The sequence below is a fragment of the Melanaphis sacchari genome, unplaced genomic scaffold (assembly GCF_002803265.2).
Source record: "Melanaphis sacchari strain LSU unplaced genomic scaffold, SCAv2.0 Contig54_pilon_pilon, whole genome shotgun sequence".
NCBI lineage: Eukaryota > Metazoa > Arthropoda > Insecta > Hemiptera > Aphididae > Melanaphis > Melanaphis sacchari.
In genome coordinates, this window is record NW_020271380.1 from 2,278,878 (window position 1) to 2,297,853 (window position 18,976).

The following is an 18,976-nucleotide window of genomic DNA, read 5'->3' on the forward strand; positions in this document are numbered from 1 at the left end:
TAACCGAATGAATCTTATAGGCGAAGTGGAAAAAAAAATTAATTACGTATTTATAAATTTTATTTTACTACCTACATATTTTGCTTTGATTTTAATACATTAACACATATTACATATTACATACTTTATTATTGAATAAATTTAATAATCCCGATAAAAAAAACTAAAATTATAATCGTTATAATTATCGTTGCGATAAATGTGAACTTTTATCTGCGATAAAAATTATTATACGTTATAAGGTACCAACAGAAACTAGAAATAATCAACACGAATATTATTTCATTTTTCAAAACCAATTTATTTCTAAATTATAACCAAAAAAGTTTATTTTCTACTATTTATTTTAAGAAATTTGAGTCTTATAACCGAAGTGTTGAGTCTTAAAACCGATTTTTTTTCAATGTATTTGGTCCGGACCGTTCCAGACGATTTTGAGTCTAATAAGCGACTGAACCTTATATTCGTGAGTCTTATAAGCGGCATCTACTGTAGTTGAGACGAATTCACATCGTTCAAAAAATATATTTGGTATTGAATCTGGTCAAGTGCATATTTTAATATTTATATAGTTTAATTCCTTGTATAAATTATTTAAAGTTAAATTGATTAATTAAAATCAACAAAAAGTATTTTTTTTTTTTTTAGATCTTAACATTAATAATAATTAGTCTTTAGCCGGTTTTTACTGTGGGGGAGATTACGGTTTTGGAACACGTTAGCAACTGAATCCAGCCACCATAGCACATCAGGTCACTTTGAAGCCTTGTAGTAAATATTTGGTTGGTTATACACGCTAGAGAAATATTGAAAAAAACAATTGGAATCGCAACATCACTAAAAAAATATGAATTATTGTAAGTTATGGCTGTTAGAAGAGAGTAATTAGATCATTCGATTTTTATTTGTAACATAGCACGTATATTTGAAAACTAGTTGTTATTATATTAGGTTAATAAAAGCTTATAAAATAATTTATGTACCTACTAAATTATTATTTTTTTTATATATACTAATCATTTAAACGGGAATTACCCGTTTCTACCAAAATGTGAAACAACCGATTCCACCTCTTTAAAAAAGGTTCGATTCCCGTTTCCGCCAATCTACCCGCTACGGTAAAATTATTATAATATATTCCATATTAATTGATGTATTATTCCTATTATTCTTATGTTATATTTAAGTTTTCATTTGAGAAAATTGTTTATGATTTATATACAATATGACAACATTGCATATTGATAAATATATTATAATCAAATAAAAAATACATAATATTTTATCATACATAGTTATAATATAAAATATAAATAAAATAATAAAAAAGTCATAATATTTAATAGTAATTTATTTAACATAATTAAATGTAATATACTTCACGTACGAATAGCGCGATATTAGTTTATTTTTTAAATCAGTTAAAGCTTTACTAGTCCTAGCACATTTTTACAAAGTAGATTTATTTTTTGATGTAATCGGAATATTTAAATTGACGCTATTTATTTTAATATAAATGTCCGTCTGGAAATTTTTAACCAACATTTTTAAAAATATACTTATATTTGGGTGTGATTTATAAGACTGTTGGTTAAAGTGTGAATGAAATGATTCACAATTGTTTGTAGCTCTATTTAAACTTTCTGTCATACATGCTCATATTTTTGGAGGACATTTTTTTTTTTTTTTTTTACTAAAAATATGGAATATTTTACATTATGGGCATGTATGACAGTAACTTTAAATCTAAATACAAACAATTGTGAATCATTTCATTTACACTTTAACCAACAGTTTTATAAATCACACCCAAATATAAATATATTTTTTTAAATATTGGTTAAAAATGTCCAGACAAAATTAACAAAATATTATAACTTTTTAATTATTTTAATTATTATTGGTGCGGCCCGAAATGCCACAACATTATTATTATTATTATTATTATATATGTTGCCGCCACCGACTGGCTCACACACACTCACACACAAACACTCGCGCGCATCAGCCGTTATGTTAATATTTATTTTTGTTTTAATTATATTTTGTGTTTTGTGAATTATATAATAATATGCAAATCATGTATCGGTGCGTTATCTGCTGCCGCCGGCTCGCCGGTGCGCGTAGATTAACACGGCTGCCGCAATTTTTTGTCTTGTTCCATCCGTCGTCGTGGACATTTTTTTTACTGGCGCGAATCACCACCTTTTTTTTTTTCTATTATAATTTAGATTGCGTGCGCTAATCGCCGCTTTATTTATTTATTTTTTATATTATTATTATCTTATATTGTGTGCGCGAATCGTCACTTATTTATATTGTAACTTAGATTGCGTGCGCTAATCGCCGCTTTTTGTTATATTTAAACGTATTTGTTATATTTCATTAATTTTTTATTATTTTTTTTATATTTCTATTCGTGTTGTGAAATTAATTATTATATAGCTAGATAGTAGCTGGCCAGTCTGCGCTCCACAAATCGTGAGTTTTTGTTGTATACTTCATTTATTATTTATATTATTACTGGGCAAAAAGGCCATACATTATATATTATTATTATTATTATTACTATTATATTATTGGTTGTGCCGAACCGGCAATTATATACTTATATTATTATTATATTTATGTCGTGGCTCCACAACATAAATAAGCTACCTTTCTTATTCTTTTATATTGATGGGCCAAAAGGGCCGTAGTTATATTATTATTATTATTGTTGTTATTATTATTATATCATATATTTTTTCACCTACCGTAATATAGAGTTACCATTTATTTACATTGAGTTACCTGATTTCCCTAGTTTTAAGTCTTACACACATACATATATACACACATACACACACCACCTACACACTAGCACTCACAGGATTTGCTCGGCGAACCTGTCCACTTCCTGTTGAGTGCTATACACATATATAAAATGAACTACCATATCATAATGCATAATACACAAAAGAGCGATTACTGATTTTGTTGCATCGACTTACAAAGTATTTTACAAATAATAAACAAAGTATAGTCAGCCAGTTCAGAGTTTCGTTTACCCATCCTGTTCAAGGCTCTTTTGTGTCTACCCCACCTTTTTTTATAGCCCATTTGCGCTGAAATATGTTTAATAAAAATGCATTAAAACCGTGTAACGTTGTGAAACTGCATTTTAGAATATAATGTAATACGACTTATTACTTGATACTATTGATTGTACATATTATTTATCAGTTTTAACTATTTTTAATTTTTACGTTACACTCTTATCAATATTATCGAATATCGATCCATTTTATCTAAATTTCACTTAGTGATGATTTTTACTTCTTTCTGTACATGCGTTGTGCAACCTTACAAAAGCTACAAATTCTTAGCTAAAATATTACAGTTTTATACTTGAGTTTCGTATTTACAAAAATGGATTTTTAAAATAATAAATACTATTAAAAATCGTGAATGTTTAATTTTTTAACATTTTTTTTTATTATTATTATTATTTGAAATGTTTATATGATTTATACTATTTTATGTAAGATAAATTTTTACTACAGTAAATAAAAATTAGTGTGAATTAATTAAGTGTTGTTCAACTAAGAAATTCTGGATTTAATGTTAGTTATTGCCATATTGTCTAATTTTTTTAAACCCAAAATATTGAAAAAATTGTAAAATTTAAACTGTATTATTTAGACAATTATATTTAAAGTACTATAATCTACTAATCTACTTAATCTAAGTAACTATCAAGATATTAATAATTCATTTTATGGATCACAACGGCAACGTTATATGTAAATTGGACGAATATGGTCTGTAAATCGGCAGGTAGTATCTTATCTTTTATGCGCATCTGTCCTTATCCCTCAGGGCGCTAATATACTACTCTGGGGCGCAAATAGACTGTAGTTGTTGTACGCACCCGTTCACCTATGTTTGTGTTCTACTGAATTCTGTTTATCGAAGGAGAAGCTCAGTCGGTCTATGCAGCTACCCATAAATAAACTCTTGCTTTTACCTCTCGTTTTGTTCTTTGCAGCGTAATATATCCTCTACGATGTCGTAAAAAGACTGTGTGATACTTTAAGAGGTAGTCTATAATTCTGAATCAATCATTCTGACAAGTGAGATTATAAAACATAATCCTTGACGTCACTCGGGGTGATATTTCTGCTACCAATTGTATATGGGGTTAATTACAAGTTATCTGTCAAACCTAATATACGTAACATTTATAACACTGAGCTTTACTTGAATAAGATAACCCTGATCTCTAATATATTAATACTACACCAAGGTCGAGTCCCAGAGACCTCGTTAATAAATAACATAGCTCCACCAGTATAGCGAACGCAAGGTCCGTCACTACTCGGTGAAAAGGGTACGTTACACAATGAACGTCTATATTATCACCCGCAATACTTCCCAATACGTACAATCAAAAATCAAGTACTCAGCAGTCAGCAGTACCCCATAGATGTTGGCAGTACAAGTATGCAACGTCAAGAGCGTGCTTCAGCTAGTACAAATAAGCCCTAAACACCCTTGTCCTGAAGAGCATGAGTTACATAAAATGTAAAGTCTTTAGAACGTCTTCTCACCCATATTCTCAGGACTCAGGTTCAAAAAAAAATCCTATGTATCCAGGCCGTATTGTTGCCGTGACTTCTCCTGATGAACCAAGCAGTGAGCAGAATATCGCGCTCTACTTTCTGGACCTCTACCTTCGACTCTGTCCTATTCGGTTCGTCAAGCTTGCTAAGAATTATTTTCAATTCCAGCACGAAAAAATCTCTGGGAGGAATTCCTATAAACTTGAAACTTCCACCAAATACTTAATTTAGATTCTAAACAAATCGATAAATCTATTGATTACACAATGATGTGTGTGTATGTGTTTTTTTTTTTTGATTATACGATAAGTAATTGAAAAAGTGGTTTAATTTTCAACTTGAAGGAGTTAGTCATGTCACTTGAGTGATTTCAGGTAGACAATAAAATCTAGTTTATACTTAAAAAATGTCACAGTTATAAGAAATTTCCAGAATTTTTCAAAATAATCGGATAAAATAAACAAAAAATTAAGAAAAACCGAGAATTTTCACATTAAGCCAGTTTTCAACAAAATCGACTTTTTTATTTTGCCATAATTCAAATGTATATATTATTATTTTTAATACATAGTAAAATTCTCAAAATATTTTGACTCTATTTTAGCTTTTATAGCCATAAATTTTTTTTCTTTAAATGTTGATTAAAAATTTTTCTGGGTTATAATGTTTGAAAATAAAATACAAGATATCGCAAAAGATTTTTAACGTATATGTATAATAATTGTAAAAATACATAGACATATTTTATACATATATATATATATTTTCAAATTTTTACAAAATTATTTAATTTTATTGTAATTCAAAAACATTTTTGCAAGGACACCCAATCGACACTTAATGTACAGCAGAGCAGTACTCGCTTGCTTACGTTTTTTACATTTTAACTAATTTTATTTTACTCTATAGTCCGCATAGATATAAAATAAATAACTAAGCGTGTCATAAATGACCATCAACTTTTGTATATAATAAATAAACACGTACGTATTTTTTTTTCATAAAAAAACATTTATAATATCTATATCAGTCTATTTATGTATTATAATAATATTTTAGACATTTATTGTAAACAGTACATAGTTTATATCTCCTGTGTCTTGTATTCTACGATCAAAATACCGCAACTGGTTATCGATAATGTAGAAAATAAATTTGCAGATTTTTAATAAATTGTGTATATTTAATCTTTTTTCTTTTTTTAATCAAAGTTCTAAATACTCAGAACTTAATTTAAATAACGTTCAATTGAATAAACAATAATTATGAAGCAAGATAATGTTTTTTAACGTTACAATCATATGATACAAAAAACGCCAACACAATTTCCTCGTATAAAAAGTATTTAGGTATCTACTTATATCTCTAATAATAAATAATAACAGAGGCTATCAAGCTATTAGCTTTTCTAAACAGCGTTACAAAATTTTTAATTTTTATTATTTCCTGTATATCATTATGCAAAATTATCATTAATAGTAAAATTATTCATTATAATATTTCATAATAATTAATAGGCATTAGTACTGTATTACTTTTCATGATGATTCTATGTTTAATAAGCCATTTTACTATCGCTATTATGTTTGTTTCCAGATAGGTCTTATAATACTAATTTGATTGTTTAAAATAATAATATGATTATAATATATGTATTTAATACTTTAAAACTAGTAAAACAATTTGACACGTGTAGTTTATCAATAAATGCGATTAGAAAATATTGATATTCGTTAAATCAAGAAGAAAACTACAATTTAGTTTATTCCCGAAATATTTGACCACTTAAATTAAACATTAGTTGGATTTGCGCTATTTAATACTACTCGAATTGGTTCAGCAGTCACAACACGTGGCCTTTTAGTTATGATTGTAGATTTCACTTGGCATCTAGTTGGTGATGAAAAATTCAACAACTTATACTATCAAAGCTTTTGCTAACTATATGAGCTTGGCCTACGTAGTATAAAATTTAATTTAATAATTACAAAATGACTTACTAATTTTAAAACTAAACTTACTACTATTTGCTAATTATTTTCTATATTTTAGCATACTTTTGAAAGAGATCAGATAAAGTAATTAGCCAATTTATTAGAAATTTTATCATAAAAATATAAAAATAATTCGTTCATTTTCAAAATCAACTCACTATGTTTGTTTATCATTCTCTATTGTTGGGTATATACTTGGAGTTGATTAAATAAAGTGGGAGGCCCAAGTTCATGAACATATTTTGCTATCTTAATTAAGAATGCTAATTATCTAATAGAATTATTTAAAAAACATAATACATATATTATGTAATAATAAATAATCATTGCTAATAAGACAATAAAAGTAAAACGCGAGAAATAATTAAAAAAATATGTGACTTCAGCCAACCAATAAAGAGTGAACCAAATACTATATATTATTTATATGACCACTGACCAGTATTATACATTTTATTGCGTTAATTAATATATACTGGCAAATTATTACCAACTATGATTTTTCACATTTAAAAAAAAAAGTATTAATATTTTTATATAACTTTCTTTAGATATTTTAACACAATGATGCATTACACAATACATAACTTGAATTATTGTTTTAAATATAATATACTACATTAAAGCAAAGGGAAATAAAATAAAGAAAATATGTACCAAGAACATCATAATGCTAAATACACCACAGGACTCTAACCATACTTCCTCTGTATTCACAGCCATCTCATTCGTGATACCAAAATTATATACACGTCTATGTTTAATTTTAGAAATTTAAACAATTTTTTTACGTAACTTTATTGTTTGATTAATTTATTAACAAATTGGTCATTAAATAAACTTACGGTTTCAATTTCATCATGATTTTCTAATTAACTGGACGAAATTAACGAAACATAAAGAACAATTACTTGATACTTAGTAAAAGGATAAACTGCATACCTTTAAGTCACACTAATCAGTGATATAAACATAAATTACTTTTTACATTATTATACATTAATTACTTATGTAATCTATATAATATTACAGTTCAGTAGCTGCTAAGTCTTATATCTCAATGTTTCTAACAGAAATACATTATTTTATAAGAAAAACACATTATCGCAATAAACAAAAAGGCCAGTGAACTATGACACAACACTAACTACCTATTTAAACCACGTTCCATAATTTAAAATATAACAAAGAAGACATTTTAAAATATGTAGATTAGAGGTGCTACGATTAGAAGAGTGCAAAAATATCAATTATTTATAGTAGTTTTATGAGGAAATACTCGTATAACCAACATATTGGTTACATTGCATATATTGTCTTACATAGCTTTTTTTCATAATTAAATTTATGCATTGTTCGGTTATTTATTGTTAAATGTACCTCACTTATCTTTAAATTGCTATTTTTTAAGACTAGAGAAACACACTCTATCTCATGTTAAATTATTAAATAAATAAATAAAACTAACATTATTCATTATGTATTCAACAAGATTAAATTTATGCACGCGAAAGATTTGATGTGTTAATTGAAGAAATGGAGGGGAGATTGTCTTAAGGTTCGTCGAGTATACATCGTTATATCGTTAGCATTAGTGTTATCACTGATAGTTAATAATCAAAAATACCTGATACGGAAAACGAAAAATACTACAACGCACCGTGTATACAACGCATATAGTACCTATTTCTAACATATATATAGTTGTCAGTTATATATTTTATAATTATTATAGTGTAACATTATCTAGTTGGATTTACAACTGTGTCCGGACCATTCGTTTTTTTACGTTTAAAAAATTTTCGCGCCAAAAATAAATTACAAATACACTAAAAAATATGTGAAACGTTTAATTTTCAACCTATCGTTGCCGTAAAAAATCAAACATCATCTAAATGGAGAAATAGTCAATTTAAGGTATTTTTTAACTTATGAGGTTAAGTCAACCTAACTTTATGAGCATCTTGTAACTAACCAACACCCTATAAGTATTTATAGATTATCACAATTTATATGCATTAAAAATGTTTAACAAATAAAAATTATTCATTATTGTGTAATTTCAGTTAATTAATTATTTTTTGTGTACCATTCATCATAAATAAAAATATAATTTACTATAAATGTTTTTTTAATAAAATCATCTACTTAATAGTTTAATTTTCAAACTAAATATAATATGTTTAAATGAGAAAAAATTGAGTTATAAAATATATTTTAAAGAGAAATGAAATGGTACACGTTGCAAAATGTTGGTCTACTACTCCAATTATCTAAATTTTAAACACTATTATAACTCCTAAACTACTTGTCCAAATTCGATTATTAAACGTCAAAATACTCCAAAAAAAATTCTACTTTAGAATATGAAATTAAAAATGTGTGTTGTCATTCAAAAAAGTAAAAGCTTAAAAAAATTATAACAATAAAAAAGTTTTTTATTGTTTATTCCTAATGAAAATTATTAAATATAATATGTTTTTTTATATTATAATAGACAATAGTATGTATTTAAAAATATTTTTAAGAAACAAAAAACATCTAAATATGCACTAAAATCTGAAATATGCAATTAAAATTGTAAAATAAGCCCTTAAAATAGAAAAATATGCAAAATTATGCACAAAAAAGTTTTATTTTTTAAATCGTTATATCATGAAACAAATTTTTTACTAACTTAACATATCATACGATCAACCCGAATAAATATGCAAATACATACAAATCCGTAATATACTTATAAAATATATTTCTGGTTTTATTTAGCTAGCTAAATCATGTATTTCGAATTCAGGACAAATAATTTTACAAGCAGCTGGTTAGGATAAAAAAAAACTTAAACAACACCCACGCCCCAAGTTAATGCATTTATTTATTAAATTTGAATAACTTTTATTCACAAATCACTGTACAGGTTGATTAAGCTATTTAATGTTGTTTACAGATAATATAATATATTATGTATGTTATATTATTTTTATTTTTGCTAGCTGGTCTTAGTCGGTGCTGTTTGTAAAGTTACCCTGTTTTCAACTCAACTAAATATAAACTATACAGACTTGAACAACCATTTCGATAGTTTTAACCGATTATAAAATATAGAATCAATTTTTTTTTTAAATTTATTTATCTTATTTAAGCCCGGAAACTAAGGCCATTAGCTATGGATAGGAACAATAAGTTTTTTCGTGTAAGGTTTGTTTATAAAGTTTGGTTAGTACGGTTGGAACACGTGTGTGTATGTATGTACGCCATGGATTCGTCACTAAGAACTCGAGTGGTCACCCATCCAAGAGCTAGCAACGCTGACTGATGCTTGACCTCAGAACACATTAGTGACCGAGGCCAACCGCCGCACCACACCAGGTCACAGAATTAAAATTATGTCCAATAACAATAACTATTTTTTTTTTCTATGACCAATGACTTATATAAAGAAAATAAAAAGGAGGGGAAATTAAGTAACCGCTATCCACTGTTCTGTACAGTAGGCGTCGACTGTACCCTATCGTTGAGGAATATTATTCTAGACTTACAATAAGTCACTGAAATGTATCATATATGTGTTAAATTTGAATTCAACGATAAATCTTTGCATTCGAAAAACGGCTCTGAGCGAAGACGATCTTTCGGCCTATTATTACTAAATGTATTTTATAAAATATTTTAATTGTATATTGCTATTAAAGTAATTTGTTTTACTTTCATTAGATATTACAATAATTTTAATTAATTTTTACTAAAAACACGGCATTGTAAAACGTCGTCATCAAAGTGTGTATACAATTTAGCAGTGTAATGATATACATGTTACTGACGCGTCATTTATGCTGCACTTTGCAATTTTTGCTTAGGTCATAAGAACACAGGAACGTAGAATACGAGTATATGCAAATCATTGAAATAGCTAGTCAGTCGAGTTTAATTCGCGAGATAGAGACAATAGTCATCTCTGTATTTTTAAGTGATATTTTTAATTTGATTTACTATAGGTAAAATAACCTACCTTATAGATAAATCGTAATTTATTCAATCGCTTCAACTCGTACTCCACTACACCTGTGATCTTCAAATACTACTCTCAAGAACAGGGTTACTCAGGTGATAGTGTATTGTGTAATTATTATATTAATATTGAATCATTTAAATAAACCTTGTAATACGTTGCTATAATATCGTTTCTATTGTGTTATTTATGAGCGCAGGTCACAAGTTTCTAGGACCTGTAAAATATAACTTAGAAAACTTTATTTGTATCAGTTCAACAACCCGGTCCTTAAGACCGGTTCGTGTAGTGGGAATAGCTAACCGTTTTATTAAACGGGTAGGTGTGTTGCAGCAGTATAAGTTAAAAATGATTTCATGTATCTGCGAATAATATTTTTAAATTACAGCAAACTAACAAAAATCTTTTATTTATTTTTTTCGATAAAAAGTCAGTCAACACTTCTTCTTTTATAAACACAGATTACACGCATCATCACCCCCCCGTCGAATTCGGTTCACGGCATGCTGATATAAATCAACATGAGCCAAAAGTCAGCCAAGGCGGCCACTATGTCAGTTTGGCGGCGGTTCTGGAACGGTATCAGCGTCGAGCCAATAGCCGCGTGCTACATGACGGCGTTCACGATGGTCACGCTCACCGTGTCCAACCTGAACATGCAGAAAGCGTGTCGGGTGAACCTTCAACTGCCCGACGACACGTGCGAGGCGCTAGTGACAAAAAGCACAACCGGACGTCAATCCGACGAGGTGGAAGTCCAAAAACTGGTAACCAGCATGATGATGTGGCAGACGTGCGCGCAAAACGCGCTGCCGTGTGTGCTCATGCTGTTAGTGGGTGGCTGGAGCGACCGGACCCGGAAGCGCGTCCCGTGCATGTTGTTGCCGTTATACGGCGAACTTGCGCGTAACGCCGGCCAACTGTTGTGCGTCTATTATTTCTATCAGCTGCCCATGGAGGCGGCCGGCATCGCCGAAACAATACCGTTGGCCTTGACTGGTGGCCAAACCTTAATGACTATGACAGCTTACAGTTACATCGGTGACGCCACTTCAGTTAGTACATTTTAATATTGTTATATTGCGACATGCGAATATATAAGTATACTGATTTTTAATTTTCCGTAAAATTTAGAATCTATGTGTTTCTAATAATACAATTTTCTAAAATATTCACTCATCGACAAAGATAATTATAGTTAATTTATTTTGGAAAATATTTTTTGTTACCTATCCAAACACAATATTAACCGGCAACATAACATTTATAAAAATAATAAAATGCATAACGTTTACAAATATCTACTTTTTATAAAATATGTACTATGCAGTCAAACCTGTATTTTATTTCAACTAGGCATCACTAACAAATTTAAATAAAATTAGCACGACCACAAAAGTTTTACTGTATTGGTCTTGGTTTTGCTTTCTCAATCTTAAACTTTGTATTGCTAGTTCCAACACTGTCTGGCGTTTTGATCTTAGTCTTGCTGCAAGATTACAAGACCGATATAAATTTCAATCATCACTAAATCAGACCTAAGAATGATGCAGAGAAACCAAATCTAACATATTAAATATCAATATTAGATAACGCTTAATGCTAGTGATTTAATTTGATATATCAAAATAAAATGTTTATTACCATAAACGTTAACACCGGTAAAGCAAAGTTTCTAATTAAGACTTGTTATATCTCATCTAACAATCGTATCAATTTGTATACCTACAATTTATGATAAGACCCACAAATATTTAGCTCCGAAATATGTATTGAATATAAGTCATGAAAATTTCTCCTCTCAATAAAGCTTAAAATAGGGCAAGCATAAGTATTCAGCAAAACTATTCTCAAACTTGACAATTTAAAATATTTAAATAACAATATTTTAAAATGTATTAATAAGAATGACGATAGAAAATATTTAATTTTGAGAAATAGAAAACTTGAGAACAAAATTTTAATTCATTGATTAAAATAAAAATAAATACACATTTTTATTTATTACAACTTAAAAGCTGCTGAAAAAATACATAAACTTAATATAGGGATATATAAAAAACCTATGAGGGGTGCCTATTTATCATTAATTGTTATAATTTTAATCTATTAACATTATTTAATATTTACATTTGTTTTAGGTAGATCAACGAACGTTCAGAATTGGGGCATTGAATGCCATTCTAGCTGTATCTATGGCAATCGGAACGTCATTGTCCGGCATAGTATATAATAAGTTAGGATTCTACGGTGTATATGGTTTATCGTCCACATTGATTATAATAGGTCTAATATATGGATTATTGTTTGTCAAAGATGTGACTCCAGTCTCAGAAGTGAATAAAAACAAATCATATCGGACGACTATTTCAGAATTTTTAGATTTTAGCCACATAACCCAGTCGTTCAATACCACTTTTAAAAAACGTCCGAACGATCAAAGACTGAGAATTATAATTGTGTTAATTATATTCATGGCAAGTGCTGGCATAAATGCTGGTTAGTATAAGTGAAAAGTGATAAAATAATAAGTTTGAATAATAATATTTTAGAGTTTAAATGAAACAAAAAAGTGATTGTTATCTATAGCATAGATAGCATATAAAAAAAAAATTATTGCTTTAAAACTGTAGCAAACAGATACTATCTGCTACAAGTTTAAAATTTAAATTTTTTTCTTTTTAATATCGCGTTAAGTTTATAATGATTATAAGATTCTAAGCACAAATTTACAATAAAATACATTCACATTTGAAATATATCCAATTAACTAATTAGGTTTATTGTAACGACTTCAAAAAATAACGAAAATACAACTACATATAATATATTATTAAACCATGTTTACAAAGGCGGGCATTAACTAGTTAAAAAGTTTATTAATTTATTAATTTACTTTGATTTATATGATATTTATTAATTACTTTTTTGTATACTTGTGCAGGTTATCATACAGTATGTTATTTGTATACTCGAGTTCAATTCAATTGGGACGAAGTACAATACAGCATATTTGCATCGTATGAAATAGTAATGAACATTTTAGGTTTGTATCAACAATTATTTAAAAATAATAATAATAAAATGGTTTTTTCGGACAATATTAACAAATTTAATTTATTTAAGGTCTTCTATTCACCTCATTATTCCTTTCTAAGCAATTGAAAATGTCTGATGAAATAATAGGAATGTTATCATCGATTAGCCAAACACTGGGTGCATTGTTTTACATTTTCGCTTACAACGAATTTCTTTTTTATAAAGGTAAGTAAAGATACTAGTTGATAAAAAGTATATATTTTTTTTTTAATATTTAATAAACTTAACTGTATACAGGACCACTGGTGACGATTTTTACGTGCGCAGGAAACATATCGACCAAATCACTGATGACAAAATTAGTACCAAAATCTGAACTCAGTAAGATCAAATATTTTAACATTTATTACTATATTTAGTAGTTAAAATGGGTAAATTATACGGAAGAAATAATATCACTTCAATTTTTTAAGTAGACATTTTTCATCCTTCTCTTTGGTTTATTTTAAAATTATCCTCCCCTCTTAGATTTTAAAAAAACTAATTTTTTCTCTTAAGATATTTAATACAATTTTTTTTTTTTTTGAATTTTTTTTTTTGTAAAAAATATTTAAACATTTACAATATTTTAATATTATACACTATAAGTTAGTAGACAAAAACAACACTTAATCGTCAAAATTATAATTTCACATCTATCTAGAATAATACAATAGGTACCAAATCACTAATCAGTAATAATTGAGATAAAGAACATAAGAGTACAACAATTATACTAATAATAATAATAATAATTGGTATAATTATTATATCAATGATAGCTACATTGAAGCTTATGACACTATTATTGCTTTTCTTAAAAAAAAAAAATAATAATAATAAACCCCTTTATTCATCTACTTCAATCAATTCTAATAACCATTTATTGTTTTTTATAACTATTAATAACATAACAATTTGTTCAGTTAAAATATGAAAAAAAAAAATTAAAATTTGGTAATTAATTAGATCAATATTATTACTATGAAACAAATGGTTATATTATTAATTATTATTTAGAAAATTATTTAACTAAAAATAAATTTAATAGAATTATTAGTCATAAATTACTGCGTATCTCATTTTTTACTTCCTTTAGAGAGATAATTAAAAATTATAAAAGATTTATTAAATTATTAATTGAAAATTTTAATTTTAAGATTTAATTTTAGATTACTTTAATTTTTTTTTTTTTTTTTGTTTGTTTGTTTAATTTCTATTTAAGGTCAAACAGCTGCTGTCTTTGGTATTGCAGAAATCATGGTTTCATTAGTGTTTGGACTCTTATATAATGGCTTATATGAGATCACAATAAATTTTTTCCCTGGATCTTTTTATTTTATCACTTTAATACTCATCGCTCCGACTATTGCTTTATTCCTGTAAATAAAATTATTTTATCTTAATAAGTTAAAATTTTCAAAGCTAAAAAGGTTTTTTCTTTTTAAAAAAAGTTCTGTTTACTAAAAAATAACTTTTTTGAAATTCTAATATTTTTTGTTTAATTCTAGTTAGTGAATTAATGAAATTTAAAATCATATTTTTTCAACTTGAATAAGTAGTAATAATTTTGAAACATATGATTCAAAAATATTTGTTTTGATGAATTTTCTGAATATTATTTAATTTAATTTAATTTAATGTAGACAGATCTTTAATTTTAATAGTAACTACTTATTTAATAATATTTAATAAGCGAATAAGCAATTTTAGCTATAATTATAACTGTTAAGTTTTTGTGTTTATGTTTAGATGGCTGTACGTGAAGCGAACAAATGAATATGAATACTTAAATGAAACAAACGATGTTTTTCAATATAAGAAAAGTCCAAGACCAAAGTCAAAAATGTTAAGTAGTTCTAACTATGGTACGATCGTAGAGCCATTACAAAACTAACAAAAATATGCGACTGATTTTATAACATATATCATATATAAAAAAATTAGCATATTATTTTTTTATAATTTCTTTAACTATTAATAAAATTGTAATAATAAATTACATTTTTTATGTTTTTGTTTATTATTATTATTATATATTATATCATTTATCATTGATGTTTGATTTAAGTATTATAGTACTTAAACTTTTTTCGATTCTGAGCGGATTATGAACAATATATATGTTTTATAATAAAGTATGATTTTTTTCTTTGTGTGTGTCTAACATTACTTTTTGGAAAAGTAAAAATGTTTTGATTTTAGTTTTTAAGAATGGTTCCTGGAGGTAAAATTAAAATTAGTAGGTACAATCGGGAGAAAGAAAATTATAAATAAAAATGATCCTAGTAAACTAATATACAACATAATTGAAATTTGAAAAAACAAAACAAAAATGTAGAATACCTAACGAGAATTGTCCGCAGTATCAATTTGTTATTAAATATAAATATTTGTAATTTTAACTTGATTAATAATTTTCAAAATATTTTGAAACTTATTGTGTTGTATTTAAAAACATTTTAAGCTGCAGTATTTTTAGTTAATTTTTGAATCGATTATGATAAAAATTTGATTTTTGAGTAAAGATGAAAAAACAATGTTTTTCTTAAGTTATTCGTAGGAAAAAAAATGTATCAAAATAGTTCAATGTAGTCACAAGTTTTTTTTATAATCTTTTTAATATTTTTAAATATCAGTAAAATTTGATATTTAAATAAAAATAACAATTATAGTTATGTTTTAAAATTAAACAATATTATTCGTGAAAATGTTCACCCCCTTCGTATAATATTGTTATTTATTATGCACGGTAAAATTTTCAAAATATTTTGATTAATTGTAAGCTTGTCGCGCCATTTTATCATAGTTTCATATTGATTTATAAATTAACAACAGTCAGTATAATATAATAATACATGCAATAATAATGACGTTTGAGGATGATTAGATAAAACCGTAAGTTATGTAATCACGATTTCGATTACTAGTCTGAACATACTAGTTGTTTTAGTCAGGTAGATACTAAATTCCACAGACCACATGAGATTATAAAATATTCAAATTATATTGGATTTGCGAAATTGTTGTGAATGATTCACAATCTGATAGATGTAGCGTTTAATATTTAATGTCTTATACACAAGCCATTAATCCCAACGGATCAACCCCTAGCATACTTGTATAGTCTCGTCAACGGTAGCTACATTATTTAATTCGAATGTAATATAAAGTTTTCTTTTTTTTATAGCCAACACTTTGGAAAAATACATTATTTTTTTTTTTTTATTGCTATCTGTTAATAATATTATTATCATTGTGCGTGATAAGACGTATTATAGTCAAACACTTGAAATGTGAATGGAATAAAAAAAATACAAAAAGGTTTAAGTGAAAAAATAACAAATAGATCAAATAATAGTAGCCTATCAAAAAAACAAAAAAATAATATTATTTATGAGGGAAAAAAAATTACAAGACGACGCGATAAACAAAGAGGGAGGATACAAAAAATTGAGTAGCGGGTGCCAATTATCGCGAGTTGTGCTGGTTACAATACGCTGTAGTGGCCAGTCCAGCGGGAAGACGGATGTCGCGGTTGCGATAACTCTAGGACGTGATGTGACGACCATGGCGACGGACGAGACACGACCTATGCGACAGCGGGAGCGACGGTTGACGACGAACAGCTAAGTATAATGAGGCCGTTCGCAACATCGTGCGGGTTGACGGCGCCGACGAGACGCTTCCGGGGTTACTCTCGGATGTCGACGACACTCTACGCGAATTCTGCACCGGAGTTTCGTCGCCCACGTCTGCGATCCGGTGATCAGGTGCCGCCGATGTCGCAGATATCTATATAATAATAATAATATAATATAATATTGTTGTTTATTACGGAATAAATTCCATTTACATTTTAAATGTACAAGGTAGTTACATGAGTATTTAGGGGAGATAGAGAGAAAAAAAATATAAATATAAATTAAGTTGTGTGTACATTGTACATAATAATATATCGTATATAATGAAAATCGAAAAAAAAAACACAAAAAAATTGAAAATTAATGAATAGGTACACGAAGAGAGATCATTAAATGAGCAGTGAAATAAATCACACACACACATTTTTCTAATTATTTTACATTTAATACAATGATAAGTGCATGCAATATCATTTTAATGTTATGTTTGTATATGTTATAATTTATAGGTAGGTACTATTGAATTAAGTAGGCATGTTAAATAATATAAAACAATTTTTGTTATAGATTAGCATAGAACCATTGTTGCGTGGATACACCCAGCAATCAGATATTTAGTGATTTTGATAATAAAATAGTACAAAATATAACCATGAACAATATGTTATTTTATTTCGTTAAAAACAAAGTAGATTTTTATTGAAGCGTAAAATAGTGGTTAAGTGATTTAAAGGTGATCAGGTCTTAACGGCTATAGTACATCTGATATTGCTGATCTTTAGGCTCCCTTACAAATGGAATCAGTTATCAATTCTTTGTTATGATAGACCACGGACTTGAAATTGTAAGTGTCCTTGTACTGTGTTTAAACTTGTTATTGTAAATAATGACCTCAATCTATTGCACGTCTATCCTATTCGCCGAACGTGCTAGTGCGGTCTCTAGTTTGTTGTAAAAGGGTGACCTTGACGCCGCGGTTGCACCTTATATAATAATTACTGGCACGTGGCACGGTGGCACGTGCAACGAGTAGGTACTGTTTGCGTCCCGTTGAACAACGCCCATTCGTATATCCACACGGAAATGAGAATACTATTATACTAAATATATAGTAAATATTTATTTAATTTATACTCAGATATAAAAATACACTATGTAAGTACAAAATGTTGGTGAGTGGTGTACGACCAGCCTCTAAGTGTCTTGGCAAGCTCTTGCTCAGGGTGCCCTTAGAAATCGCTCCGTGATTTGTATTTTAATATAAGTGATAGCCCTCGTCTTCTCACAGTTACGATGTTTTCTGAGTAGTTCGCGTCGTATAGTTGTATCTAAATGGCTTAATTTTTATTTTATTTTTTTTATTAGGTAAAAGAAATATACAACTATACAAAATGTTGCACAACAAATGTTAATGACGTAGGTTGTTTACATATCGTGAAAGAGGCGCGATGTAGGAAGACTCCCAATGGAGCTCCTACCTACTCAAGGGAATTTTTTTTTTTTTCAGGAGAAAATAGTTTTTAATGGAGAAGGTCTCTGATCCATTTTCTTTTGAGTCTTAGTGGAGGATTTTCGGAGATGTGGAGTGAAGCAAGGTGTCTCATGTTGGGATTACCTAGTATGTGTGTTGAATTTTTTTGTGTAGTTTGA

General features: G+C 27.9%; 1 protein-coding gene across 4 annotated transcripts; it reads left to right on the plus strand.

Annotated features, from left to right (window-relative positions):
* Positions 1 to 2,259: 2,259 nt before the first annotated feature.
* LOC112599686 (solute carrier family 46 member 3-like) lies at positions 2,260 to 15,635 on the plus strand. 4 transcript variants are annotated; one of them, XM_025346702.1, is made up of 8 exons: positions 2,260 to 2,481; positions 11,066 to 11,659; positions 12,746 to 13,103; positions 13,549 to 13,650; positions 13,731 to 13,868; positions 13,941 to 14,024; positions 14,908 to 15,064; positions 15,435 to 15,635. In XM_025346702.1, exons 2-8 carry the CDS (start codon positions 11,126 to 11,128, stop codon positions 15,577 to 15,579), a joined length of 1,518 nt encoding a protein of 505 aa, XP_025202487.1. In that variant the 5' UTR covers positions 2,260 to 2,481; positions 11,066 to 11,125; the 3' UTR covers positions 15,580 to 15,635. The 4 variants fall into 4 exon arrangements, with proteins under 4 accessions (XP_025202487.1, XP_025202486.1, XP_025202488.1 ...); XM_025346701.1 differs by lacking the exon at positions 2,260 to 2,481 and adding an exon at positions 8,278 to 8,515; XM_025346703.1 differs by lacking the exon at positions 2,260 to 2,481 and adding an exon at positions 10,530 to 10,699.
* Positions 15,636 to 18,976: the final 3,341 nt, after the last annotated feature.

Bases quoted from the DNA above. Each gene is read 5' to 3' on its own strand.
- LOC112599686 (XM_025346702.1), top strand. From the start codon at position 11,126: ATGAGCCAAAAGTCAGCCAAGGCGGCCACTATGTCAGTTTGGCGGCGG. The intron at 11,660-12,745 runs GTTAGTACATTT...CATTTGTTTTAG, and splicing joins ACATCGGTGACGCCACTTCA to GTAGATCAACGAACGTTCAG. The intron at 13,869-13,940 runs GTAAGTAAAGAT...AACTGTATACAG, and splicing joins CGAATTTCTTTTTTATAAAG to GACCACTGGTGACGATTTTT.